Here is a 25283-nt window from a genome sequence, read left to right as displayed (position 1 = left end):
TTAATTCTCTACTCAATTTTCTTTCTCTCCAATTCCATTATCTATTCTTCAATTTCATTCTCTGTACCAAACGCCCTTAATTTATTTATGATTGTGTTCGAAAGCAGTGTGGTAAGGCAAACCTTAAAAAAATAAGTAGAAGCCAAAAGTAGAAGTTGAAGCCAAAAACATCGATTTTATGTTTGGATAATAATTATAAAAGCAGCTTTTTATAAACAAAACTGTTTGGTTGAAGGTGTTTTTAAATTATTAAAATTATAGAATAGGACATAGTAATGTAAATAGTATATTGTTGATTAAAATTTTTTAATTTATTTAGAATTTTATAAATTTTTTTAAAAAATTTTAATTATCTAAACTAATTGAAAATATATTTATTAAATTTTATGTATAAATTATATTTGTATTTTTTTAATTTTTATAAGAATGAAAATTTAAAATATAATTAAATTTAAATAATACTATTCTACAAATTATTTTAACTTTATAAATTATATTTAGAAATATTAAATTATCTACTATACAATTAAAGTTTATAATTTTAAAATTTAATATTTTTAATCATAAATTTTAAATTTAATTAAAATAAAATATATAAATGAATAATTATTTAATTTGTTATTATTATTATTAGGGTTAAAATTGTAATTTAAATAGTAAATATGCTTTTGTTTTTTTCCAGAAGCACCCCTCAGGTGCTTCTCAAAAAAATACTTTTGGAATCTAAAAATTGCTTCTACTTTTAAAAAAAAACAAATAGAAATATAAATAAATATTTTTTTAAGAAATAGAAGATTAAACACTTTATAAAAGCTAATTCAAACGGGACCTAAATAAATATATTTTAATACTTAAATGAACCCTGTGCTTTTAAATTAGATTTCCGTCAACACTAAACAGCACAATACAGAAGTTAGTTTACTAGTTTCACTCGTGCATTTTATTATACTATTTACGTATGTATTCTTATATACTACTAGTATTTTACAATATATATATATATATGTGTGTATTTTCAAGTAAATACATTTTTTAAATTAATTGTAAGATACATATATAGTAGCATATAATTCTGAGCCCAATCAAAATTGCTAAATCCAAAGCGCTGTTCCCGTGGCAGTTCACAACCCTTCAATAATTGCTCTCCATTGCCATCAGCATTAGCATTAGCATTAGCGCCCACCCGCCAATGGATGATTGTCACTTGGATCAATCCCCAGTCTCCGTCCACTGTTACATTATCCTTGAGATGCCTGGCTATGATATATATATATTATTGTGTAGCAATAGTAGCATAGCAATCGACAAAACCTAGCTTGTCCATGTGACACACTCTTCATTGGCCTGAGCCATAAGACACTGTCCTCCCCCTCCCAGCAATCTATCAACAACATCCATCCAATTTGGTGTCCACGAATTCCCCAAAGCTCTACGGGCCCCTATTTGGTGCACCATCCAACGTTACTTATTATTCTTATTTTATAACAACTTGAAAATTTAATTCTCAACCTTGGACTTTATTTATTGCTTTCTATTCTATTTCGGCATTATAATAAGCCAAGGATATGTAACATACACACAGACACACACATAAGTAAGTAAATAAATAAATATTAGAGAACAAATTCGAGTGCTCGAACACGATTCGCCTAGCTGGGCTGCGGTGCTGTTCTGTGCTGTGCTCTCTTGTCCGCCTCCCACCCTACCTGATTGCTTTTCTTTTATTTATGCATATATTCCTGCAGAAGCTCGACACGTGTCTCCTCAGGAATGGACCGGACCACCTTTGTAGAATCGAATGACTCTCACGGACTCTCAAGTCACGATACATCGCCGATAATCCGTCCTCATCTCTGCTTTTTTGTTTTTGTTTTTATTTCCCCTCTTGTTATACAATATTAGACATTGGCCCTAAAAAAATGTCTATAGGGAGATCCTTAAGGAGATCCCTGGACCGAAACTCCCAGGATGAGGATGGGGTGCACTGCCGCTAATCTCAATCTGATCAACGGCGTGGATGCGTTTGCTGCTGGAGTCCAGTCCAGGTGGGGATGGCCAAGATTTGTCCAGCCAGCCATCCGCTATCTGTCCTTGCCATGTTACCACACAGACACAGTGCAGTGTCCACTCCGTCCGATGCACAATTCAGCCCCACTGCCACTGCCTTATATCAAGGCGTCCTGCCTCTCCCTCACCCCCCACCTGGAGCTGGATGCACGCAACGGCTATTACCATCACTAACTCGGAGATGCAAGAAAATTTTGTGCATGGAGTGGGGGAGGGCAGTAGCCATGGCAGCAGCCCGATAATAGCCCCATTCGTGATGAAAACTTACCAAATGGTGAATGACCCGATGACCAATGGGCTCATCACATGGGGGAGGGCTGACAACAGTTTCATTGTTTTGGAACCTTTGGAATTTTCGCAAAGGGTTTTGCCTCTTTACTTCAAGCATTGTAATTTCTCCAGCTTCGTTCGTCAGCTCAATACTTATGTGAGTGCGGCTGCTCCAGCCTCCAGCTGATGTTGATTTACTTCAATTCTTGAATACTATACTATACTACATACATACATATATGCTTTAACACAGAATAAATCCAGTGGTTAATCTAATGTGGCTATGCTCGAGTAATTTCCACAATTCGATTTAATATTATTCTTCCTGATTTCCCCATTGTTTGCATCAGGGCTTTAAAAAGGTTGATCCAGATAGGTGGGAGTTCGCAAATGAATGGTTTCTACGCGGACAAATACGACTCTTGAGCAGCATTGTCAGGAGGAAGTATAATAATAAAACCGACGACACTTGGCTCATCCAGCACAGTATCGATGAAGATGATGAGGAGCTGTTATTGGAGATCACCAAACTAAAGCAAGAGCAGAATATTTTAGAACAGGAGCTGGAGAGCATGATGAAGAGGCTAGATACCACAGAAAGGAGACCCCAGCAGATGGTGTCTTTCTTGCACCAAGTTGCACAAGACCCCCAAATTTTGACCCGGATTATGCTCGACAAGTCAAGGATAAAACGTCTAACATCTGGTGACGACAGTGGCAAGAAAAAGTCGATGATATCTGCTGGCTCATCAAATTCTTCTGAAGCAGCTGTTTCGAATTCATCAATTAAGAGTGAAGAAGATCAAGAGTGTGACACAATTAATGGGGAGACAACGCCTGTTTCTTCACCCATCCAATCTTCAATGGATTCAGGGGAACAAAAGTATCAAGATCATCCCACCCTTTCTAGTTCGTTAGGATATAATGATATGCTCAGTGAAGGAATTGGCGTAGAATATTTTGAAGGACTAATGGCAGGGGACAATGCCAGCCCTCTGCTGCCATATCCATTCTCACTTCTTGGCGGATGATTTTAGTTATATATGCTTGGCTTTTGAACCTTTTAGTAAGTGTTGCTAACTTTGTCACTGCTAGTTTTGAGTAATGCTGCTAATTTGTTTGGATGCGGATTGACGAATTGTATGCAGTTATTTGTATTTTATTTGATGTATAGCTAATTCTATATATATGCCAGTGATTCTCACTTTATTTCAACCTCAGTGTCTCCATTGACAAAGTTCTCAATCTGACTTTTCTTACATCCTTTTCTGGACATTTCATTGGCTAATAGCTGTCTTGAATTCATCTTATCATTATTACTAAGCCCAAATCTTTAATCTGACCACATCGGAGCGTTCATAATTATTGAGAGCTATTAGGTCTTCAAACCAACCTCACTGCAATAATGGTGAGTGAAGAAAGTTCAATGCATTGTGGGGCTTCTCAAAAGACTAAACCAGACCTTTTCCCACTCAAGATACCTTACACTTTTTACCAGATGAAAAAACTGCTCTGTGTCCTAGCTTTCCTTGTAAATCTTTTTCCTTCAAAGTGGCTGCTCCAACGCCCTTATTCGAGGATAGAAGCATGACCATGGTTAGCTGGAGCAAGGCTGATGAGGTTCCAGCAGCTAGGCCACTGAACTGCCGCCGTAAGACCAGCTTAGCCGCCGTAGAGTCACTGGCCATGCCTCTTGTGAGTTGATTCATATTTTGGTTCTTGCAAGCATGGATTCAGCTGTCTGATCATTTTGCTGAAATCAGGTGCAGGAAGTTGTTTTCTTGGCCGATTTCCGGTGTGGGAGGTGCCAGAAGAGAGTGGCTGAGATTATGTCCAAAATGAATGGTAAAAGTCATTGTTGCTTGGGATTTATCATAGGAATCTGATCTTGTGTGTTAATAATAGTTTGTTTATAAAAAAAGGGTATTTTTGCTTCTGGGTTTTTGTTCTGCTGGCAATTAGTATTTCATATGAATTATTACCAACATTATAATTGAGCTGTAGGAGAGACTCAAACCGTGGTGATTAGTGTTATGGAGAAGAAGGTAACACTGACTTCTTGTACATATCCAACTATTGGCCATAAACTAAATCCTCATCGACACTGGCGCTCCTGGAAAAAAGTTTCTCCGATGGCACGACTCTTCTGCTCATCGGATAACTGAAGATGCTTACACACAGGAATAAAGCTTCTTTCTTACATGATAGGGCTGTTTAGGTAGCTGAAATCCCGGGGATCCTCTGTTTGTATATTTAGTTTGGTAATCAAGAAGGTATTGAAAGTTACCAATGGTGGACAACAAAAAAGATTCTTCCTTTGTAAACAATATACAATTAGTACTATGATGTTGTTTTTAAGGCAAGTCAAGGCCAAGGCCAAGATGAGCAAATTAAGACATCCCCTGAAGTCTTCTTAACCATGCACGGTATTAGATTCCTCATTGAATAAAAATACCGTCTGTAAAGAATCAAAGTTCCTCATTAAACACAAAACCATCACTTCAATTTTTGTTTCTGATGATTTTTATTTTTTTGTCAACTGGAATTTGTTCTGGACAACTCATCAGCTATTAAACTGGGTTCTCACCAAAGTTCCCTGTCAGGGCAGGCAAGAATTTTAATTATCCTTACAAACATGGATCTGTTAAAGAGTTTCGGCTCGACCTGGACTTCATCCTAAGTGGTATTTTGTTTCATCAAGAACAGGCCCTTTACATGGTGATGAGGATTAATCTCGATTGCAATGCATGTTGCAGAAAGATGAGAAGAATCCTTTTAAGGATGAAAGGTAGCTGAAAACCGTTATTTCGATAGTATTGTGTTCATATTTTGTCACGGTTAAGAATAAAAAGTACCTTACAATTTCCATGCCTTTGAAGAAATAGAGTCACATTTTATAGACAAGCAGCTGAGCACGGTAACTGTCTACGGTAGATTTGTCCCAGCCGACCTTGCGATAACAATAAGGAAAAGGATGAAGCGTAGAGTAGAGATTCTGGAAATTCAAGAACCTGACCGCGGCGGCAACGTTGTGGATGGATATGTAGAAGAAATGCCCCCCGTCTTAGCACAACCTGTTTAGCATTCTTATGTCACTTTGTAGCTCAGATCCATTTTCAGGAATGCTGTGATAAACTTATGTTGCCTTAGACAGTAGTGTAAATTCCAACTTCTCTTTCCCAAATGAATTGTTGGTCGCTCTATAATCATGCAACATCTTCTTTGTAAGGAAAATAAGGATATCTTATTCATTTAACACATGCTCCCTTCAACCATTAAAATTAGTCATTTAAATTTGACACAAAAATTTAAAAAAATAAATATTTTATTAAAAAAGTAATAAATAATCGAGGGAGGGTATTTTTGAAAATTTAGTTAAAAAGTAAAATAAATGAAGAGATAATATAGTAAAGTTAGTGATATTTATTGTAAATAAGTGAACTCTAATAATTAAATATTGATTCATTGACTTTGCCAAAATTAATAATGAGATAAATTTAGTGGACAGACTATAAATTTGGGCGGGCGGACGGAGAACAATCGAACGTTTATGCAATGGCATTAATGTCAGTTTTGAATATCCTAATAAACTTTTGTGTCGAATATGTTAATAAAATAATTGTGTATTGAGAGTTTTCTTCTAGAAGGTGCCAAGTACAGACGGGGTCACTATGAGATATATCATTAATTCAAGGGCTGGTTTGATATTATACGACATTATTCAGAATATCAATTCGCCGTATATATATATAAAGCTGTATGTATATCTACCGTCGCATTTTTTCATCGCTAGATTGGTTCTCTCTCGGAGCCCTAACCCTAATCTAAACCCGATTGTTCGGGATTGTGCAATCAAACCTCGACCTTGCATATCTTGCAACAACTATGGCAAGTGATTCCAGTGAACGCACGCGTCGCAAGCACCACCGTTCGTCCTCAACCGACGATGCGGAGGAGCGTTCCAAACGCCACAAGCACCGCCACCGCCACCGGCATCGCCACCACCGGCACCGGAGCAGTAAAGATAAAGAGGAAATAGCAGGTGTTGCAACGGAGGAACTGGAAAGTGAAAAAATTGATGAAATTGAGCTCGACGAAAGGATATTGGAAAATAATGGCGACGTGGACGGTGGTGCCTTGGGAGAAGCTTTGGTGGCTGGTGGATCGGGTTCGCCGGGGATGGATTATGAAATGGAGGAAGGGGAGATTGTGGAGGAGGGTGGCGTGGTTGATTTTGCTAATGAAGCTTCTGGGAAGTCTAAGAAGAATCTGCCTTCGGATGTTGAGTCCGGGGAAATTGCGACGCATACATACGAGAATTCTAGCATGGTGTGTTTAGATTCCCCTCGCTCTTGATTTACATAATGTTTTGCTTTATGATTACGTGCCTGAAAAAACTATGAATTGATATGAAACTGCAATCAGTACGTTAACTTTGTAAACATAATGCATCTTTTAGTTTTTACTTATTATATGCTTATAATAATTTTCACTAGAGACCTAAAATGAGTTAGGTTAAATATTTTCTAGTACTGCAAGTGGCATTGAGATTCTCAGAAACAAATCAAAGCATATGGATTTTCTTGAATGGTTGTTGTAATGAGTTTCTGATAAGATTTTGTTAAACATAGTAAAATGATGAACTCTCTTACAACTATTCTGACTGCACTACACAGACCCAAGAATTTTATCGGTAGGGTGCTTTGCACTCCATAATTACATTTGTTGCCAGGCAAAGTTTCCCTAGGCGTTCCCACTTTCCAGAAGACTGAAATGATGGCTTTCAATTGATTGTAAGACTTGGTTATATGTCTAAACCTTTATGCATGCAGTACTAGTTTGAGCTATGTGCTAATTTATGGATTCATGTTTTTCTCTTTATATATTCTTCCTGCTAGGAAATTCACGGAGTGGAGGTAGAAAGACATGAAAAAAGATCGAGTAGATTGGTAAAGGACCAGGTGGATGGAAAAGAAAGTGGTGAGACAGATAAGGATGCATTAGCCTATCCCGAGGATCTGGTAAATGGGGATTGCCCACAGGATTTTCATAAAGCTGACAGTAAGTTTCTTGATGGGGATAATGAGAGGAAAAGTATGTACGTCGATGAATTTGAGCAAAGAAATCGGAAGAAGTCCTCATCTTCTGAGAAAAAAATGAAGGCTGTTTCATCGTCCCACTCTCATGAAAAACACATAAAACACAGTTCCCATAGTAATTTATCAAAATCACCAGACAGGTCCAGGAGAAGGTCCCGATCCCGAAGCATCGCACGAGGGGCTTCTGTGGAGGGCTACAAGGACAGCAAACATCACAGTGAATCTGATGATGAAAGGGTGAAGGAGCGCTCGAAGCACTATAGGCAAAGCAACAAAGATAATGTGATTGAGAAAGAAAGGCCGCGTAGCTCTAGTAGATACGCAGAGAGAAGAGAAAGGCATTACAACATTGAGACAAGGGATTCATACAGGGAGGGAAGTAGGGAGAGGCAAAGGGATCGGGATAGAATTGAGGAGGAAAGAGAGAGGAATAGACTTCATGATCGAGATAGAGGGGAAAGGGAACAGGAGCTGAAAGGTAGGGCTAGACACAAGGATGGGGAACTGGGGAGAGAAAGTTGGAGAGAGAAAGAAAGGGAGAAGAAAAGAGAGAGGGATGTAGAGAAAGATAGAATAAGAGAGGAGAGACACAAGGACAGGGAGAGAGATAAAGAAGGGGTTAGTTATGGTGGAAGGCCTGGAAGCAAAGATAAGGATAGGTACCATGGAAGTGACCGAATGGGCAGACACATGAGATATGGTAAGGATGGTGATGGTCGCAGAGATAGTGATGATGATTTTGGGCGCAGAAGGTATTATGAAAACGATCACGAAGACAAACCAACACGAAGTGAATTTGAAAAGTTGACCTCGAATAACAATCTCGAAAGGTATATAGCTTATAAGGTATTAGTTATGTTTGAGTATTGTTCTTCTCCTCAAGCTCATGTGGTTTGTTTTATGATTTCAATATTTCAGAGAAGATGACGGACAAGAGGACTATCAAGAAAAAATTGTTATGCAACTTGCAGAACAGGAAGAAGATGAGCTTGAGAAAATTAAGGAGGAAAGCAGGAGACGCACACAAGCTATTCTTGAAAAGTACAAGAATCAACAAAAAAATGATTCACAAAATAGGGGTAAGATTATATTATGGTTTTGTTCTCAACTTTTGTCTGGTGGTATCATTTCCTAGGTTCTTTTGACATTTAAGATGTTTGGATAAGCTGCAAGGCCTTTCTGGTTGAGCTTTTTCTCAGAATGGAATGTTGTCAGAGTTCCGGTTTCTGGATGATCATCAGCTTTTGTTTTTTCATGCCGCATTTTTTATTGTTACTTTAATACCTAAATATAGGGGTGTGCATTCGGTTGGTTCGAACTGAACTTTAAATTTTGATCGATTTTTGGTTTAAAACCGAACAAACCAAATTTTTATTTATTAATATATAACTTACATTTACGGTTAAATACAAATACTCAAAATTATAATATATATTATTTATTAATATATAATTTTATTTTTTTTAGAAAGTTACATTTTTTCGGTTAATCAAAATAAAAAATTGAAAACCATAATCAAACTGAAACCGAAATTTTCAAATTCGGATTTGGACTGAATCGAACAAATTAACCGGATGGTCCAAATCAAGCAGTCCGAACCAAAATAAAATTTCAGTTTTTTCAGTTTGGACCGACCAATGCTCACCCCTATCTAGATACTATTAAATATGTAAACTTTAATAATGAAGTTTCTGTTATTATATAACAGAGTTCAAGATAGATTTCTATATTAGGTGGGGTGATGTAATTAATGGATTTAATCAGATTGCATTAATTACTGTTTTTTCTTGATGTCGAAAGTGGGTCTGTAATATTGTCTTTGATAATCTTAATGAGATTTATTATCTGCTTGTTGGAGTTATGAATGGCGGGCGTTGGCACAGCCTCTGTGTCATTTATTATGGTGCGCGCTCCTGAGGCCATGGCTCAAGACGAGATTATTTTATTATTTATTTATCTTTATTAGGGTTAATGAAGGTTTATTATGTTTTTATTAATTAGATAATGATATGAAAAAGTTATATTCAATCTTTCTTTCTTAGTTTCTCCCGCTAATAGTCGTTAGCTCTTTCTTAGTTCCTTCTTGCCTCTCATTACTTCTTTCCATCTCAACCACGCCACCATTACCAGTGGTCAACTGCCAGGCAAGGAACCGATTGTTATTCTTGTATACTATTTTATATCTTTTTTAGACTTATATGTTATATTTTGTTGTGTGTTTATTGAAGTCCCACGTGTTCAATTATTATATATATTATTATGCTATACATGTTTATTATGTGCATATATATATGTGTGTATTGTGTATATTATGAACGCATTAATAGTTATGGTGCACCCTTTGCACCATTTACAACTATGATTTGGGCGTGCGCCTATGTTTCTCATAATTCTTACCTTCTCTGGTCCAGTTGAAGATCAATTTAGAGAGTCTTCTGCACAAATGGCATCTGCTCAAGTTGTTGTAGAAAAACCTATCAATCGATTGGAAGGCACAGAGATTTATGTTCCTGAGACATCCTTTTCTGTGGGGAAATCCCCATTGCACAATGGTCTTTCTGCTATGCCCTCTGGAACTGGCGGACTAGGAGAGGGTTCCCCCAAGGTACTTCTTTTGTCACTCTTCCATTGCATTTTAGTTTCCCTCATCTATATGATGTCATTCTCTTCTGGATTTTCATTTGAATGAAATGCTGTTATCAAAGTCTCGTAGAGCCTGACAATCCCCATTTCTATTTGTACACTGCGTACTAGATTATAATTAATAGTTTTGTTAAATTTTGCAGAGTGAGAGGCCACAAGATATGTTTTGTGATGATATTTTTGGAGAATCACCTGCTGGTGGCCATAAAGTGGTTAGTCTCAATTTTTTTTGTTAATTTGATGTCATTCCAGTTGTAAGGTTGTGTTTTCCACGGTGTTTAAGCTATATATCCATGTTGTGTGATGTTAGGCGTGCATTATTCTTCATTAGAATTTTCATGATTGTATTCTTCACAGGGAAAAGGTGATGGTGTAGCTGTTGAGAAGAGTGGACTTAATGACAACTGGGATGATGCAGAAGGTTACTATGGTATGCATTTGAACACTGGTTTTTGTACTCTTTTGATATTGAATCTATTGAGCTTTGCTCTTTTATGCTTTTAGTCGTTGTTGGCTCAATGAAGTTCATCGTTTCTATGTGCATTCTTAGAACTACTACACTACTAAATGCTTGTGGCTGTGCCTGTGTTTACTCAACTTAGTGCTTGATCAAAAGCTTGTCATTTTTTCAACCCAAATTTTGGTCAATTCAGTAGCCATTGAATTATCACTTTTAAGAATGAATTTTTAATTATTTATTTTATTTCATGGTTAGGTTACCGTTTTGGAGAAATACTAGATGGTCGGTATGAAATAATTGCTGCCCACGGAAAAGGTGTATTTTCTACTGTAGTTCGCGCAAGGGATCTCAAGGCGAAACTGGGTGATCCTGAGGAAGTGGCAATTAAAATCATCCGCAATAATGAGACAATGTATGTAACCTATTATTGTTGCTGCCACTGCTGTTATTTGCATTTTATTACTATTATTATTATTATTATTGTTATTATTATTATTATTATTATTATTGTTATTATTACCATCATCATCATCATTATATATTTTCTGTAAGTTTCTCTTAGGACACCAATTATTTTTGTAGTTACCGATTGCATGAGTTTTCTCTGTTTTCAATATAGGTACAAGGCCGGAATGGAAGAATTGGTCATATTAAAAAAGTTAGTTGGTACGGACCCTGAGAACAAGCGACACTGTGTTCGTTTTCTTTCTACCTTCAAATATCGGAATCATCTCTGTTTAGTTTTTGAATCTCTTCATATGAATTTACGAGAAGTTCTCAAGAAGTTTGGTCGTAATATTGGTTTGAAGCTTACTGCTGTGAGGGCATATGCCAAGCAACTCTTCATAGCATTGAAACATCTGAAAAACTGCGGTGTTCTCCATTGTGATATCAAACCAGATAACATGCTGGTATGCCATTGATTTCGTATCAATTCTTCTAGCTACTTTTAGATTTTAATCTCTTTGTTATTTTCTAATCCCTCTCCCCATAGGTGAATGAAGCCAAAAATGTTTTGAAGCTTTGTGACTTTGGCAATGCCATGTTTGCTGGTAAAAATGAAATCACCCCTTATCTTGTCAGTCGTTTCTATCGCTCCCCGGAGATCAGTAAGTGATGCACTTTTTTCTTTTCAATGTTGGTCTATATTTAATTGGTTTAAATATTTCTCAGCTAAATGACGGGTATTTCCACATGTAGTTCTTGGCCTTCCATATGACCACCCCCTGGACATTTGGTCAGTTGGGTGTTGTTTGTTCGAGCTTTACACAGGGAAGGTTCTGTTTCCGGGGGCTACCAACAATGATATGCTTCGACTTCAAATGGAACTGAAAGGTCCTTTCCCAAAGAAGATGCTCCGGAAGGTGAGGACAAATTTTTATTAATTACCATCTGGAGTGGTATTCTGCTGAAATTTGTCTCCCCTTATAGATTGTCAACTTCTTTACCTCTACAGGGAGCATTTACAGATCAGCACTTCGACCAGGATCTAAATTTTCTTGCAACAGAGGAGGACCCTGTGTCAAAGAAGGTCAATACATGGCTGACCTACCTGTCTTTCTTCCCATTTAAAACCTCATTTTCAATTTAAAACCGTGAATCTGGTATTTTGTTGAGTATTGATTCTTTTTTTGCAGACGATAAGGAGACTGATTATAAATATCAAACCTAAGGATTTCAGTTCTTTAATTTCGGGCTCCCCTGGTGAGGATCTGAAAATGGTAGCTAATTTTAAAGATCTTATGGAAAAAATATTTATCTTGGATCCAGACAAGAGGCTCACTGTTTCTCAGGCCTTGAGCCATCCTTTCATCACGGGCAAGTGAACCATGAAGCTGATTTCTGACTACAGAACTGCTGTTGCATTAGATACTTATGCATTTTGGTGTTGTCACAGTACTGCATTAGCTATCTGTCTTTGAATTCTGATTCTGAGCAAGGATTCTGGAGACACTGATCAGGAAGGCAATTTACTTGGAGTTCATTCCATGGATTGTTTTCTGTTTCTATTGTAAGAAACTCACTGAAGGCGTATTTCTCTTTAATCTGTATTAATTCTTAATATAGTTGTCAAGAGATGAAACAATGTTGTTTTCCTATAACTCTATACATTGGACCTGATTCCAACAGTTGGAGGCATTATTTACCTCTATAGACATCAGGAAAATCATCCCTCATCCATACTTATGACATGTATCTATTGCAGCGTGTGGTTTTGACCCTTTATATTGTGTCTGTATCGAAAAGTTGGTACTATTCATTATGATTACCACACTATATCCTTTACTACCAGGTGGTCTGCTTTTAGAATGGCAGTTTCCCTTCTGATTTTTCCTTCCTATGAATTAATCACCCGACACATTTTCATTTTCTTCTGTGTATCTGTTTTTATTTCCGATGTTGCATTTTGGGTTCTTTAGAGTCTAATCGTATCCTTAATTCAGGAAATATCTACCCGTGCTTTGAGGGAACCATTCAAGAAACCATGTAGAAGGTAATTGGTTTGTTTATTGGGAGTACACTTTTGCAGCGTTAATTATGTGTGCTAGAATATGTATAGAATAATTTGTTATTGTGTTAGTTTTTTCTTAAGGAATATTTGGTTTTTGATGTTTCATACTTATTCTGCAGTTAAATCTAATTGGCTCAATAGTCTCTTACCCTTTAATAGTATTATGACTCTTGGGGTGTGTTTATTTTGTAGAATGAGATTATAATCGATAATATTATTTTACTAGATTATATAATTATAAGATTAATTAATATTATGTTTAGTTTGATTGATTAAATATGTGATTAGGTTGGATAATATAACATTATCTATTCTAATTATCCCCAGAAGTGTGAATGTGCTAAAAAAACTCGGTATGCGCTTCTTGCTGTCTGCATTGATTTCGGACATTATATGTCAATTTTGAAAATCATTGCTTATGTTTACTTATGTACGTAATGATGTATGTCTGACCCATGGTTTGGTTGTTCTGGAGGATTTCCTATCTGGTGATGTTTGGATGGTGCTGTGAAGTCCTGAAATATTCTGTAAGTTGCTTTAATATTATGACCTTTAATTTTGTTTTGTAGGTTTTTAGACTGCTAATTATTGCATCTTTGGTGAGTACCCAAATTTCTCTTATCCTCATTTATTATAAAAGATGGTCCCTAATCATTTTATGATTCATGTAGGTTAGAAGTATTTTTCTTGCATAACCAATTTCTCAAAATTATGGAATTATGAATCTAGTTTTATAAGATCACCATCTTTCTTGATTGTATATGGAATATGGATGGCAACAATTCTTCTTTTCATGCTACACCATCTTTAGTTAATTTACTGTTTTCATTTTTGTGTATCCTTTTTCAAGGTTCTTATCAAAGCAGCTCAAATATCTTGACAATGCATTCAGTCATAATCAAGATAATGAAATTATCCTGGATGCAAATGGTACAAAAATTAGAGGTTTGTGGTGCATAGATGTTTAGAGTTCCCATTTTTCATGGATATTTTTTGAGGGCCGGCTTATTTGTGCTTAGATCAATTTCTGAGCATTTGTTGTTACTTATGAGCAGACAATTGATTCTTGCAAAAAGCTTTCAAATATTTAGAAAGATGGAATAGTGTTCACACCATCTCAAGAACCAAAGTGGATTGTGGGATTTCCTGAAAATCACCCTGCCTACTACTTTTGTGTTGTAATTATGACAGTATTCTGCAGCTAACTGATTTTACAAGAATAAACTGGTTTGGCTTGCAACCTGACAAAAGGATGTCGCAGGACTTGGTAAGCACATTGTGCGCCTACAATTTTGAAATTGTCCCGTTGTAATATTTTTCTGGTTTCGACGTACTTAAAATCCTTCATCTTTCATGGTCTTTTTCCTTTGGCTTTGTGTATATTCATTTGAGGCTGAATTGTTGTGTTGTAGGTTTCGTTTCTGCCTTTTATCATAGTTTTTTGGGTTGTAGGCCTTGCTGCTTTATTATACCTAGTTCATCATGGTTCTAGGATTCTAAGTAATTTTAAGCATGAGATTTTTTTGATTTGCATGTGTTCGTAATTTTCTTGGAATATTTTCGTAGCTAGCTGGAAATGTTTCTTGTGTTGTTGTTTCATCGTCAGCACTAAGATTGTAATTTGATCTTTTAGATACCCCTTTACGTTTGGGCCGGAATGATTTCAGTTGGCCATTTTCAGCCCTCGTATGCCCCGTATTTATAACTCTAAAATATGGGCAATGCAGTATAAGTGGGCCCTAAACAGGTCTATAATTGCTATTGGACCACTTTTTATTGTTTCTTTACATGCTCAATTAAAATAGGCCTTGAATATGAACAGGTGGCGGCCTATTTAAAAATGGGTTCAATAATAGGCCTCTAATATGGGTGTAGGTAATCCTTCAATATGGACGATCACTTAGATCGGGCCGTGTGCAATTGTCACAGGTTAGCTCTTCTTCAGTATTGGCCCACGTGGATGTTCGTTGAATATGGGAAAGCCGATGGGTCTTGCTGGGCCTTGAATCTGGCCAAGCCCAATTTTTACCAGTCTTTCTTAGGTTTTTGTTCATTAGAAGGCCCAATCTTTCTGAAATAAGTAGGTCTTACTCTGCGCTAGTCTGATGGGCCATGTTTCTTCTGCCTATTAAATTTATGGGCTAAATCATTCTCGAATGGAGTGGGCTTTACTACAGGAAAATTTTATGGGTGCTAATTGGGCCTATAAACAGAAATTTGGGTGCTAATTGGGCCTATAAACAGAAATTTGAACCAACATATAATTATGGGCCGCAACATTGGACTTCTTTAAATTCCAACGTCCATATGTGCCCCCCACCAACTGGACCTATAGGGCACCTTTGGGTCCACCCAGTTTGGACCTCCCCATAACTAAATGGTCATGAAGTCCCACTTGAGGCCCAATGTAGATTTTCGTATCTCTCATGAATTTAGGCCCATAGGTGATGGTTGGGCTGATGTTACGGATTTGAAAACATGGCTCATTATTAACTTGGATGATTGAGAGTTTGATACGTGGTCTCCTTCTAAACCCACCATCGGGACCGGACCCCTCGTCTCGATCAGATTTGCTCTCTGCATTGACAGCGTGACAGCTTTGCGGGGGTGGTCTGTGCCGGAGATGATATCATGTGCCATTCCATTTTGCTGCTCCAGGTCTCCCCCGGCAGTCACATTAACTCCATTCGAACCGCTTCGAATTTTCAGTTACAGAGCTCGTGTTTTGCTTTCTGGAGAAGGTCCAACAGGTGTCTCCTTTAACGCCGATGGCCAGAAGAAACTACTACGTAAATCGTCCCCTTTTGCAGTGAGTGCTGACATTTATAGCTCTCGACGGAAATCTGTTTATCTTAAAACTGCAGCCACAAGCGGCGGGGACGGCTCAGTGTCAGAGTTGAATAATAATGTGAGGCGATTACTGCGGGCTCTTCTGTGGTTTGCGGAGGGTGTCTACATCTTTTGGCTTTTCTTTCTTCCCTACGCCCCTGTAAGTATACGGCAGTCTTTTTAGTTCTCTTTATTATTGTTAGCTGTTCCACCCTATATTTGGTTGTTGCCCTTGATACACAATATAGTTTTAACTTTTTTTGTTAGAAGTTTCAAATGTTCTCGTGCTTAATGCAGGGAGATCCCGTATGGGCCATTAGTTCAGAAACAATCAGCTCTCTTATTGGTCTTTCTCTTAATTTCTTTTTCATTCTGCCGCTGTGCAACTCTGGTAATATTTAATGATTGCAACTTTAGATGAGATCGCTACCGTATAGTTTTTATTATAAAAATGTATCTTAATCACTTGCACAACTGGATGTTGGCAGTGCAGTTGGTGTTAATCTAGTTACGGCACCAGTTCTCCATCCGGTGAGCTTCAATTCTTAAAAAAAAAATTACATTCTAGGGTCAATATTCTGCATCCTGTTTGTGACTTAATCCAATTCCAGTCTTTTTTTGGTTTCCCTGTTTGTTGAATTTAACATTCAATCAGGTGTCTGAAGGCTTGTTCAACTTTGTGATTGGGTGGACAGTATTGTTTGGTCCTTTGCTATACTCAGATAAATGGAGAGATAAATTCAAGGGATCACTTGATGTTCTATGGGGCTGTCAGTTATTCCTCACGAACAGTATGCTTCTTGTCTAACAGCACATTTTTGGCATTTGTTAAGATTCCTTCTGCCTCAAGAGAAAAGGAAATTATCTTGTTTGGTCATACAAACTCTGGGATTTAGCCACAAACTTTGTCACATGGATGGCGATTGTCGTTGACCTGCATCATTTTGCTCTTAGTCGATTCTTACTGAGGCTTCATATTTCTCTGTTGCAGCATTCTTAATTCCTTACATGGCGATCCGTTTGAACAAGATGGCTAACGGTGAATACACTCCAAGGAAAGACACTATGCTTGGTTCCATTATGACAACAAGCGCAAATGTTGTTGGGCTTGTTGGTGGTGGTGCTTGCTTGCTGTCGATATTATGGGCACTTTATGGGCGCGGAGATTCTAATTATGGTGGAATACCGGAAAGATGGGAGTTTTTACTAAGTTATATAGGGACAGAAAGGCTTGCTTATGCCTTCATTTGGGATATTTGCCTCTACCTTATTTTCCAGCCATGGCTGATCGGAGACAACCTTCAAAACATTCAGTCAGATAAAGTTGCAGTTGTTAATGCTCTAAGATTCTTCCCAGTAGTTGGCATCGTTGCCTACTGTCTTTGCTTAAATTCTGACAATGAGATGTAGTCAATATATCCATTTAATAATATCTGCTGCTGTTATATGCCCTTTTAATTTAGATTGATATGTGTTATTATTGCTTTGATTGATTTGAAGCAAAGTTATTTGAAACGTGACTTGGATTTAGCGGATTAGCCGACTTAAAACCAAAGCGAAAGGGCTGTTTCAATTGGCAGGGTTCTTTTTAGATTTATCCTAATTAATAACAAATAGGCTTAGGGTTTAGGGTATTTTGGGTGCTTATAAATAGACAACTATGGTTTTTAGTCGGACGACATATTGTAAATCTCTGAATCAATATAATAAAATCTCTTCGGTTCCTGCCCGTAAACGCAGGTTGACACATCGTTACCGAATCTAAAACGTCTGTTTTCTTTATTTGCTTTCTATGTCGTTTTCTGATAACAGGTATTTAGTGAATCTTCCCAACATGACACTCTTTAAACAAACTTTCTTCATCAGTACCTCAAATAATTGAAAGAAAATGATTATTAATATTATATTCCAGGGATAAGTTGAGCTATATTTAACTATACAGACAATGATTCGTAGTGGCAGACAAGACAATGGCAGTGATTGATTAATGGACGAAATTGGTTATGCAACTGATCAATTCATTAGTCCGAGCCTGGGAGAGTGCAGATTTGTTGAGGATCTGAAAGGCATGGCCGACACCTTTGGAGATAATTACCTGTTCCATTCTTACCCCCATTTGGCTCCCTAATTTCCCACACACTTCACCACTCCTATCCTTCAATATATCCATCTCCGCCACGCAAACCATCGTTCTCATCGCCGCCGCCGGCACCACTTTCCCCGCCGCCGGATTGCACCACGGATGGTCCCGATTAGCCCCCGCCGGCAGCGACATCCGCCAGTACGCGTCTGACGCCGCCAGCGTCAGCGCCGACCGCGGCGACTGCGCTGTGTACTTCTCCGAATTCGTCCTAGCCTCCCCTCCGAAAAATGGCTGTATTAAAATCAGGCCCTGGAGAACGACGTCCGGCGGCCTGTTGGGCCTCGTCAGGGCCACGTGGAAGGCGATGTTGGCGCCGGCGCTGTCGCCGCTTAAATAAATGCGGGAGAAGTTGCATTTATTAGCCCACCATTCGCTGCTGCTGACGGATTCTTGCTGTCTCAGCCAAATCAGGGCTTTGACGCCGTCGTCGTAGGCCGCCGGGAGAGGGTTTTCCGGCGCCAGCCTGTAATTCACTGACAGGATGACGACATTGGATTGTGATGCCAATTTGGCTAGGAAGTCGTGGTAGCAACTCCAGGCAGCGGAGCCGACGCAGAATCCTCCGCCATGGAAGTAGACTAACAAAGGGAGCTTCTTTGATTTTGAGGAATTCGGGACATACAAGCGCGCCCAAACGTTGGTGTACTTGTCGATGGCGATGTCCCTGCAGGTGATCCCTAGCTCCGGCGGCAATGTCGGCGGGACACATGGCACCATCTGGGGGCGTTCCACGTGTCCATCCTTGTAAACCCTAATGAGGCCTTCGATTTCCTCCACCACGACATTGTTCTGGGGGTCTTTGCTGCGAATTAGGGCAAGCGGACTCTGTCTCGGGTCAAGAGCCGTGGCAGCCATTGATCTTCTGAATCTCCTGATCATGAAAAGGAAAAATATATATATATATATATATATAGCAGCTGCAGTTGCTGGTCTGAATTTATTGATACTATTATTGTTGTAGTGTAATTTTCTTGTGGCAAAATGGGGACTCAGTTGGGGGTATTTATATAGGAACGGAATGATGATAGAGATAAGATTGGAGGTGGGACATCACTGTCGACGATTTAAATATTAGTATTTGATTAAATCTCTCATCTTTCTCGCCTATTGGCTATTTGGATGCCGCCACGTGTCGCGATATGGAGTGGCCCAGGTTAAACTATAATTACAGGAATGAACTAGAAGTCATTAGCTTTAATTTAATTTAATTTATATAAGCGACAACAAAGATGGGGAAAAAGAAATACTATATTTCTTTTGCTTCCATGTTTTTCAATTATAAACAGGATTAATGAGAACACACAGCACAATTAATAGATACAAAACTGCAATTATATTGCAAGGCACTACGCACAGAAGTGGGGTTATACACACCCACACAAATTATTTGATCAGGTCAGAAATGGCGTGCAATTAGAATATTAATATATAACAAGATTTGTAAGTAATCAATATATAATAATAATAATAATATGAAATGCATGCATTATGGAGAGGCTATAATTGAATTAATGCATGTATGTTAAAAAAGAATAATTAAAGATTTTCTGGTGGGGGGCAAAACAAGCACAATGGGATATATGACAGATGTAAGCTGACACCATTATTGTGTAGCTGAAGAAATGTAATGGTATTGGTGGCGTACTATACGTTTTCAAGTCAAAAATTGGACAGCCTAACTTCTGGTTGTCCCCCATTACATGTATCTCGTCTCCTGTCAGGGGCACACACACAGACGTGTATATATATATATATATACATATTAATTAATTATTAATAGGGTAGTTGCACTATTGTTGATCTTCTTAATTCCTATGACGATTCTTTTGACAAACTAATTAATTAAAGGAATCAACTACACTTGCGGGATTCCTCGATCAATAGTGAATCCAATCCAATTAAATGTCAAGGGCAAGTGGGGATTATTTGAATTTGGGAGAAAGAATATTTGCAGGTATATGTACGTATGTGTGCGTGTGCGGCAGAATCAGCGGAGAAGAAAGAGTGGAGAGAACAAAATCTTGCAAGTAAGTACATGCATGCAAATGGGATATCTATAGATATATCCTCTTCTGATCTTTATTCTTACACTTCTTTTTGACCAAATGCTGTCTAAGTCTAACGCTAGCCATACGGATTGCACGTGACCCAATCTCCCAACGCTCTCTCCGAGCATCAGATTCTCATGATAAAGTTGGGAATCTTTCCATTTACCATTTGTTTGTCGTTATATATTCCACTATTTTATTTTTTCGCTTCAAATAAATCATGGATCTACGAATTTGTTAAAATCAGGGGTTTTTGAGTGTTTGAATACCATATTCATTTGGGTAATTAAACCCACATATCCACAAAGCTAAATTAATACAGTAATTAATTAATTTGGGGAGTGATAATCACAATATAGGTAAAGATAGGTTTATTACAAACAATCCTTGATCATATATATATATATATATAAGGCGTAGGTGCACGTATACATATATGCGTTTAATTTTAAGGAACCCTGGAAAAGCTGCAGACACATTCTTGCAGAAAATCAAATCTTGACCAAAACCTGAGGGTGAATATCGTGCATCTTATCCCATATATTTACTTACATATACATATCTTTAACTTGTGTCTGTCACTCTGTCTCTCTCTCTCTCTCTCTCTATATATATATATATATATTCCTTGGAGAGATAGGTGATGATGAAAGATGCTGATGCATTGTAATCAGAACTGTCCACACAACAATAAAGACAACGTCGGCAGAAGAGAAGCTTTCTAATTTTGAATTTTTGATTCGAACGATCAATCCGATCTATATTTTTTAAATGGCCGATTACATGATTAATTTAGTTACAAGAATTACTATTTATGATTGCTAAGTAAATTCTTTACTTTGGTTAATTATATGTCTGTGCAAATATATGTTATGAAACTTTACATCTCTTACAATAGATATTTGACTATATTAACAAAAAGTGGAAAACGTGATAAGAATAATTAAGGGCGTGTTTCGCAATTAGCTGATAGCTGTTAGCTGATTCAATTAGCTGGTTTGACTAGCTGATTCGATTAGCTGTTTGTATTAAAATGTTTGATAAAACAACTGTTTGATATTAGCTGTTTATACGTAAAATGTAAAATGTAAAATGACAATTGAGGACATTTCTATTTTATTCTTGTTTCTAATATATTCAATTATTATTATTATTTTTTAATTTAGAATGTTTAAAATTTTTTGTTATTAGTTATTGAAAATTGTAAAAGTGTTATAAAAGTATTTATTTTTATTACAGTTAGATTTAAAAAATAATATATATTTATTAAAATATATAAATAGTTTTTTTTTATTGAAAATGATGTAAAATATAAAATAATAAAATTTTCGTGTATATATTTATTATGTTAGTTATCGATTAGTTCATTATATTTATAATTTTCAATAAATTTAATTTATTTTTAGTATAAAATTTATATAATGTAATTTTAATAAAAAAATAAATTATTAATATTAATATTTTTTATTTTATGTTGATTTTAATAAATTTATATATTTTACAATTAAAATAATTTTTATATAAAAATTAATTATTTTAAATTTATAAAAGTAAAACTATAATATAATAAAATATTCTAATATAATTAATAAATAATCAAAATATATTTATTTGTGTAAAATTTATAATAAATTTTTAAGGGCATATAAGGAATGAAATTTTTTTTTTTTACAGAAAAAACTATTTCAAAATGCTAAGTAAGTTAGCTTTTCAGAAATTAGCCTTTTTGGTCCAAAAAACTAATTTACCAAACACCTAAATTAGCTTTTTATTAGTAAACAGATAAAAGCTATTCAATAAGCTAAAAGTTCTTAAAAAACTATTTGCCAAACACCCCTTAATACTTTAGGTAAGAATCAACAAATTTTGAGTTTTAGCACTATTTCTATTTTTTTCTAAAAATATTCTTTCAAACATTTTTTTTTTCTTTTGCAAATATCACAATTAATATAAAATCATTTTTAAAATTTCAAAGTCCTTGAGCAAACGGGCCAAAATTTAGGAAGCATAATAAAATAAAAAGAATATACATATAGAAAATTAGAGGAATATCCGATTTAACCTGTCCACTTGCAGATGAACCAAATACTTACCAAAATCAAAATCAAAATCTTATATATATTCTCATAACAGAGGAAAAAGAGGAAAATCTTGGTAGCACAAGAAAGATATATAGAAAAGACTGATGGTATCATTTGGGGGCACAAAAGCATGTCAATGTTTTCAATAATCCAATCCAAATATTTAGATGGAATATTATCCCGATTAAGGCTCTCTCCGGAGTTTCAAAGTTTTGAAATATTTTGAAAATAATAAAGAATTAATATCTTATTTGATATTATGTAAGAAAAAAATATATATTTAATTTGGTATTTTTACAAATATTAAATACTGTTAAAATTCCAAAAATACTATATAAACAAAGCCTAACTCTCTCTATATGTATGTAGATAAATAAGTCCTAAAACTATTTGGATACTATTTGAGTGACCTAATGATAATATCAAGTTAGGGCTTGTTGAATTGTTTGATATGCCTTGAGAAAATGTTTTAGTTCTTATCAATTTTGGGTAGTAGGTAGAATCTTCAACTAAAAAGGAAAACTAGAATTATTTGAGATCATTAGAGCAAAGTAATTAAAGTTTTGAAATATTCAAATTCATTAGACCAAAGTAATTAACGTTTTGCAATATTCAAATTCATTAGACCAAAGTAAAGGGTTTGTTTGTTTAGAATTAGTGTTTTGATTCGATTTTTCTTTTTTTTTTTTTAATATGAAATATATAAAATTATGTCAGTAATATAAAAATAATAATATTTTATGTAAAATATTAATTTTTATAAAATAATATAATACAATATATATATTGAAAATCGTATCGTAAGATAATAGACAAACAAATCCAAAATTTTGCAACAATCTTCAACAAGGAAGTGTACACAAGTAAGCCGTAGAACTATAACCATATAAAAATCCATAACAACCTAATAATAATATATGTTTATAAAAGTGAAATTTATATTTACATATGTGAAAATGTTTGATATTTCTTTTGAAAAAAAATGATACGAAGAATCTTGAACTAACATATAGAAAATTCTATATATAGTTATGTAGTTTGTTATCAGAATTACACTGAATTTTTTAATTTACAGCAGTAGGAATATGTTTTTTCAATGAACTTTTTTTTTAAAAGAAAAAAAAAAATTATTATTTGAATCCTGTATTTTTTTTTTAAAAAAAAAACTTGCCCTAAACTATATATATAAAGGTGTTATGAGCCATTGCAATATTGGAATTCATCATGACATAGAGGATAATTTAAATTTAACGAAAAAAGGTTACAATTCTAGGAAGGATCTCCGATAGAAATCGAAATGGCAACAAGGTTTGACTTGGTCTCTCTGGCAACAGTTGAGGCCAATAACCAAAGTTTGAGTTCGACATTGTCGTCCTCTATAAATTAATAAACATTGACCATTTTTTAATTTTAATTTTAATTAAAATAGTAGTAGTAATAAGTAGCGGGCGGATCTACCCATGCTTGGGTACAAGTTAGTTATTAAGTAATCAATAGCATCATCCAGTCAAGTCAACTATTCCTTATAATTACCACAAATAAAAATATGACTAAGAGAGACAAGTCAACTAACCCATCATTCACTGCAATCTTGCCCTACCTACCTACCTACCTACCTACCTGCACCTTGCATATAGCTAGTACTTCCTCCCCCAACATATTTGCTTGTTAATGTTTCTTTTTGGTAGTATATTGTAGATAATTTAAAACTTTTTATATCTCCTTGTATTTTTATTAATTATTTTTAGAATGATAAACGAAAAAAGAATATTCAAGTAAAACAACCCAAGAAATTGCAAAATGTTTGCGAGAGACGTTGAGTTATATATAGCCATAGATTCGGTCCACATTAAAATTAATCAAAGAAGCACCAAGGTCCCTGGACCCCAACACCAGATTCCCGCACAAGTACAACCGAGTCAGTCACACTCGTCCCCCCATTGGGCGGGAGTGAGAGTCCATGGAGCTCTCTCGCTCTCCCAAGAATCAAAGAGTTTCTGGTAGGTGACGCGTTTATTCAACTCTCCAGAACTTACAGCTTTTCCACGCGTAAACAACTTGGAGATTCTTCCAATTCAAATTCAACGCGTTGCGTTGTGTTGTGCTGTGTGAGGAAACTTAGGAAGGAAGAAATACTCAATGCAATCTCACTGCGCGTTGACTGACGACTTCTCCAGCTTGTCCGAAACTGCTATATAGCTGTTAGCCTGCTATATATTTTATAGTTTATCCACCAGGCTAGAGCAAGAGCGAATCAATTTATCTCTCCCAATCCGGTCCTAATAAGATGGATCTGATTCAGCTGCAGCCGCCATTGCATTTGCAGTCGACACTACAACCTAGCTTGTTCGCTGATAACTGTCAATATGACGACGACGAAGACGATGTGTTCTACCTTGAGCTCAGAAAACAGGTCCTGCAACTCACAGAAGAATTAGATGATGAGGATGACGGGGGTTTCATTGAGAGTATTTCAGAAACGTCGATGAAGGCCCAAAAGCAAGTCCCGGAGCCCGATGGCAGCAGAGGGTTCTACGGTTGGTCCTGGCCTAGTCATACTCAGAAGGGGGCCCCACCTCCATGGACATCGAACTTATGGAGAATCGGGAATGCGAATGGTAATGGTAATGGAACAGGGGTTTTCATCCCCCAAACAGCCAAGCCCAGAAGAAGATGCAGATCATCAAGTACGTACCTCAATTACCATTCTATCTCATCTGAAATAACAAAGATTAATTAATTTATTGGCGTTTGAATTTGGATGCAGGAAGGAAGAAGAATGGAAGAGAAAGACAACTGTGCAAGCAGTTTTGAAAATATGAACTCAAGTCATGCTGCAGATATAGATTATATATAGATATTACTTCAATTCTTTGGTTATTTCAAAACATGTGAAATATATATGTATCTAAGATAGATAGTATATTTCTTGCTGTGTATTAGTATCTCGAATAAGTTAAGAATTGGAATAGAGACATGTTACTCTCAATTCTTTGGTCATACATCATTGTTGGTTTTGTCATACTAATTATGTATCCACCATATATTGGAGAAATAGAGAATTACAACCTAGTTGGATGGAATATTACAACTATAGTTACAGAGCAAACTATCACAACAAAAACATCTTA

The 25283-nt window shown here is 36.2% G+C and overlaps 6 protein-coding genes across 15 annotated transcripts; 5 read left to right on the top strand and 1 right to left on the bottom strand.

Annotated features, from left to right (window-relative positions):
• The first annotated feature begins 1985 nt into the window (after nt 1-1985).
• Nucleotides 1986-3552, top strand: LOC127245644 (heat stress transcription factor C-1-like). The gene is made up of 2 exons (XM_051266642.1): nt 1986-2494; nt 2688-3552. Exons 1-2 carry the CDS (start codon nt 2018-2020, stop codon nt 3366-3368), a joined length of 1158 nt encoding a protein of 385 aa, XP_051122599.1. The 5' UTR covers nt 1986-2017; the 3' UTR covers nt 3369-3552.
• A 102-nt stretch (nt 3553-3654) lies between these two features.
• On the top strand, nt 3655-5593 carry LOC127245646 (heavy metal-associated isoprenylated plant protein 6). Of its 3 annotated transcripts, none has more exons than XM_051266644.1 (5): nt 3655-4032; nt 4101-4182; nt 4905-4945; nt 5044-5125; nt 5223-5593. In XM_051266644.1, exons 1-5 carry the CDS (start codon nt 3925-3927, stop codon nt 5417-5419), a joined length of 510 nt encoding a protein of 169 aa, XP_051122601.1. In that variant the 5' UTR covers nt 3655-3924; the 3' UTR covers nt 5420-5593. The 3 variants fall into 3 exon arrangements, with proteins under 3 accessions (XP_051122601.1, XP_051122600.1, XP_051122602.1); XM_051266643.1 differs by having other exon boundaries at nt 5217-5593; XM_051266645.1 differs by having other exon boundaries at nt 5272-5406.
• Nucleotides 5594-6099: 506 nt separating this feature from the next.
• Nucleotides 6100-14219, top strand: LOC127245336 (uncharacterized). Of its 8 annotated transcripts, none has more exons than XR_007837428.1 (16): nt 6100-6666; nt 7236-8266; nt 8355-8515; nt 9848-10041; nt 10223-10291; nt 10437-10509; nt 10795-10951; nt 11159-11450; nt 11534-11648; nt 11740-11903; nt 11996-12070; nt 12177-12357; nt 12437-12550; nt 12984-13578; nt 13902-13996; nt 14107-14219. XR_007837428.1 is itself a non-coding variant. In XM_051266169.1 (13 exons), exons 1-13 carry the CDS (start codon nt 6223-6225, stop codon nt 12445-12447), a joined length of 2967 nt encoding a protein of 988 aa, XP_051122126.1. In that variant the 5' UTR covers nt 6100-6222; the 3' UTR covers nt 12448-12765. The 8 variants fall into 8 exon arrangements, 2 of the variants coding, with proteins under 2 accessions (XP_051122126.1, XP_051122127.1); XR_007837430.1 differs by having other exon boundaries at nt 11159-11205; nt 11314-11450; nt 13902-14164; XR_007837431.1 differs by having other exon boundaries at nt 11159-11234; nt 11349-11450; nt 13902-14164.
• A 769-nt stretch (nt 14220-14988) lies between these two features.
• LOC127245337 (uncharacterized) lies at nt 14989-17342 on the top strand. The gene is made up of 5 exons (XM_051266171.1): nt 14989-16040; nt 16178-16271; nt 16374-16411; nt 16536-16671; nt 16872-17342. The coding sequence occupies exons 1-5, from the start codon at nt 15675-15677 to the stop codon at nt 17288-17290; spliced, it is 1053 nt and encodes a 350-aa protein (XP_051122128.1). The 5' UTR covers nt 14989-15674; the 3' UTR covers nt 17291-17342.
• Nucleotides 17343-17491: 149 nt separating this feature from the next.
• On the bottom strand, nt 17492-19030 carry LOC127245338 (probable carboxylesterase 6). The gene has a single exon (XM_051266172.1). The coding sequence runs from the start codon at nt 18900-18902 to the stop codon at nt 17865-17867; it is 1038 nt and encodes a 345-aa protein (XP_051122129.1). The 5' UTR covers nt 18903-19030; the 3' UTR covers nt 17492-17864.
• A 5333-nt stretch (nt 19031-24363) lies between these two features.
• Nucleotides 24364-25235, top strand: LOC127245335 (uncharacterized). The gene is made up of 2 exons (XM_051266168.1): nt 24364-24839; nt 24920-25235. The coding sequence occupies exons 1-2, from the start codon at nt 24440-24442 to the stop codon at nt 24964-24966; spliced, it is 447 nt and encodes a 148-aa protein (XP_051122125.1). The 5' UTR covers nt 24364-24439; the 3' UTR covers nt 24967-25235.
• Nucleotides 25236-25283: the final 48 nt, after the last annotated feature.

This window comes from Andrographis paniculata, unplaced genomic scaffold (genome assembly GCF_009805555.1).
Source record: "Andrographis paniculata isolate CXL003 unplaced genomic scaffold, ASM980555v1 Contig22END, whole genome shotgun sequence".
NCBI lineage: Eukaryota > Viridiplantae > Streptophyta > Magnoliopsida > Lamiales > Acanthaceae > Andrographis > Andrographis paniculata.
Note: the sequence above shows the minus strand (reverse complement) of the source record. Positions and strands in the feature narration are given on the sequence as shown.

Excerpts from the sequence above, each read along its gene's own strand:
- LOC127245338 (XM_051266172.1), bottom strand. The coding sequence starts at position 18,902 with ATGATCAGGAGATTCAGAAGATCAATGGCTGCCACGGCTCTTGACCCG.
- LOC127245336 (XM_051266169.1), top strand. The coding sequence starts at position 6,223 with ATGGCAAGTGATTCCAGTGAACGCACGCGTCGCAAGCACCACCGTTCG. Across the intron at positions 8,516-9,847 it reads AAATGATTCACAAAATAGGG|TTGAAGATCAATTTAGAGAG; the intron begins GTAAGATTATAT and ends TCTCTGGTCCAG. Across the intron at positions 12,071-12,176 it reads AGGACCCTGTGTCAAAGAAG|ACGATAAGGAGACTGATTAT; the intron begins GTCAATACATGG and ends CTTTTTTTGCAG.
- LOC127245337 (XM_051266171.1), top strand. The coding sequence starts at position 15,675 with ATGATATCATGTGCCATTCCATTTTGCTGCTCCAGGTCTCCCCCGGCA. Across the intron at positions 16,272-16,373 it reads TCTGCCGCTGTGCAACTCTG|TTGGTGTTAATCTAGTTACG; the intron begins GTAATATTTAAT and ends TTGGCAGTGCAG. Across the intron at positions 16,672-16,871 it reads TCAGTTATTCCTCACGAACA|CATTCTTAATTCCTTACATG; the intron begins GTATGCTTCTTG and ends TCTCTGTTGCAG.
- LOC127245335 (XM_051266168.1), top strand. The coding sequence starts at position 24,440 with ATGGATCTGATTCAGCTGCAGCCGCCATTGCATTTGCAGTCGACACTA. Across the intron at positions 24,840-24,919 it reads AAGAAGATGCAGATCATCAA|GAAGGAAGAAGAATGGAAGA; the intron begins GTACGTACCTCA and ends ATTTGGATGCAG.
- LOC127245646 (XM_051266643.1), top strand. The coding sequence starts at position 3,925 with ATGACCATGGTTAGCTGGAGCAAGGCTGATGAGGTTCCAGCAGCTAGG. Across the intron at positions 4,033-4,100 it reads AGTCACTGGCCATGCCTCTT|GTGCAGGAAGTTGTTTTCTT; the intron begins GTGAGTTGATTC and ends TGCTGAAATCAG. Across the intron at positions 5,126-5,216 it reads AATCCTTTTAAGGATGAAAG|AAATAGAGTCACATTTTATA; the intron begins GTAGCTGAAAAC and ends ATGCCTTTGAAG.
- LOC127245644 (XM_051266642.1), top strand. The coding sequence starts at position 2,018 with ATGCGTTTGCTGCTGGAGTCCAGTCCAGGTGGGGATGGCCAAGATTTG. Across the intron at positions 2,495-2,687 it reads TTCGTCAGCTCAATACTTAT|GGCTTTAAAAAGGTTGATCC; the intron begins GTGAGTGCGGCT and ends TGTTTGCATCAG.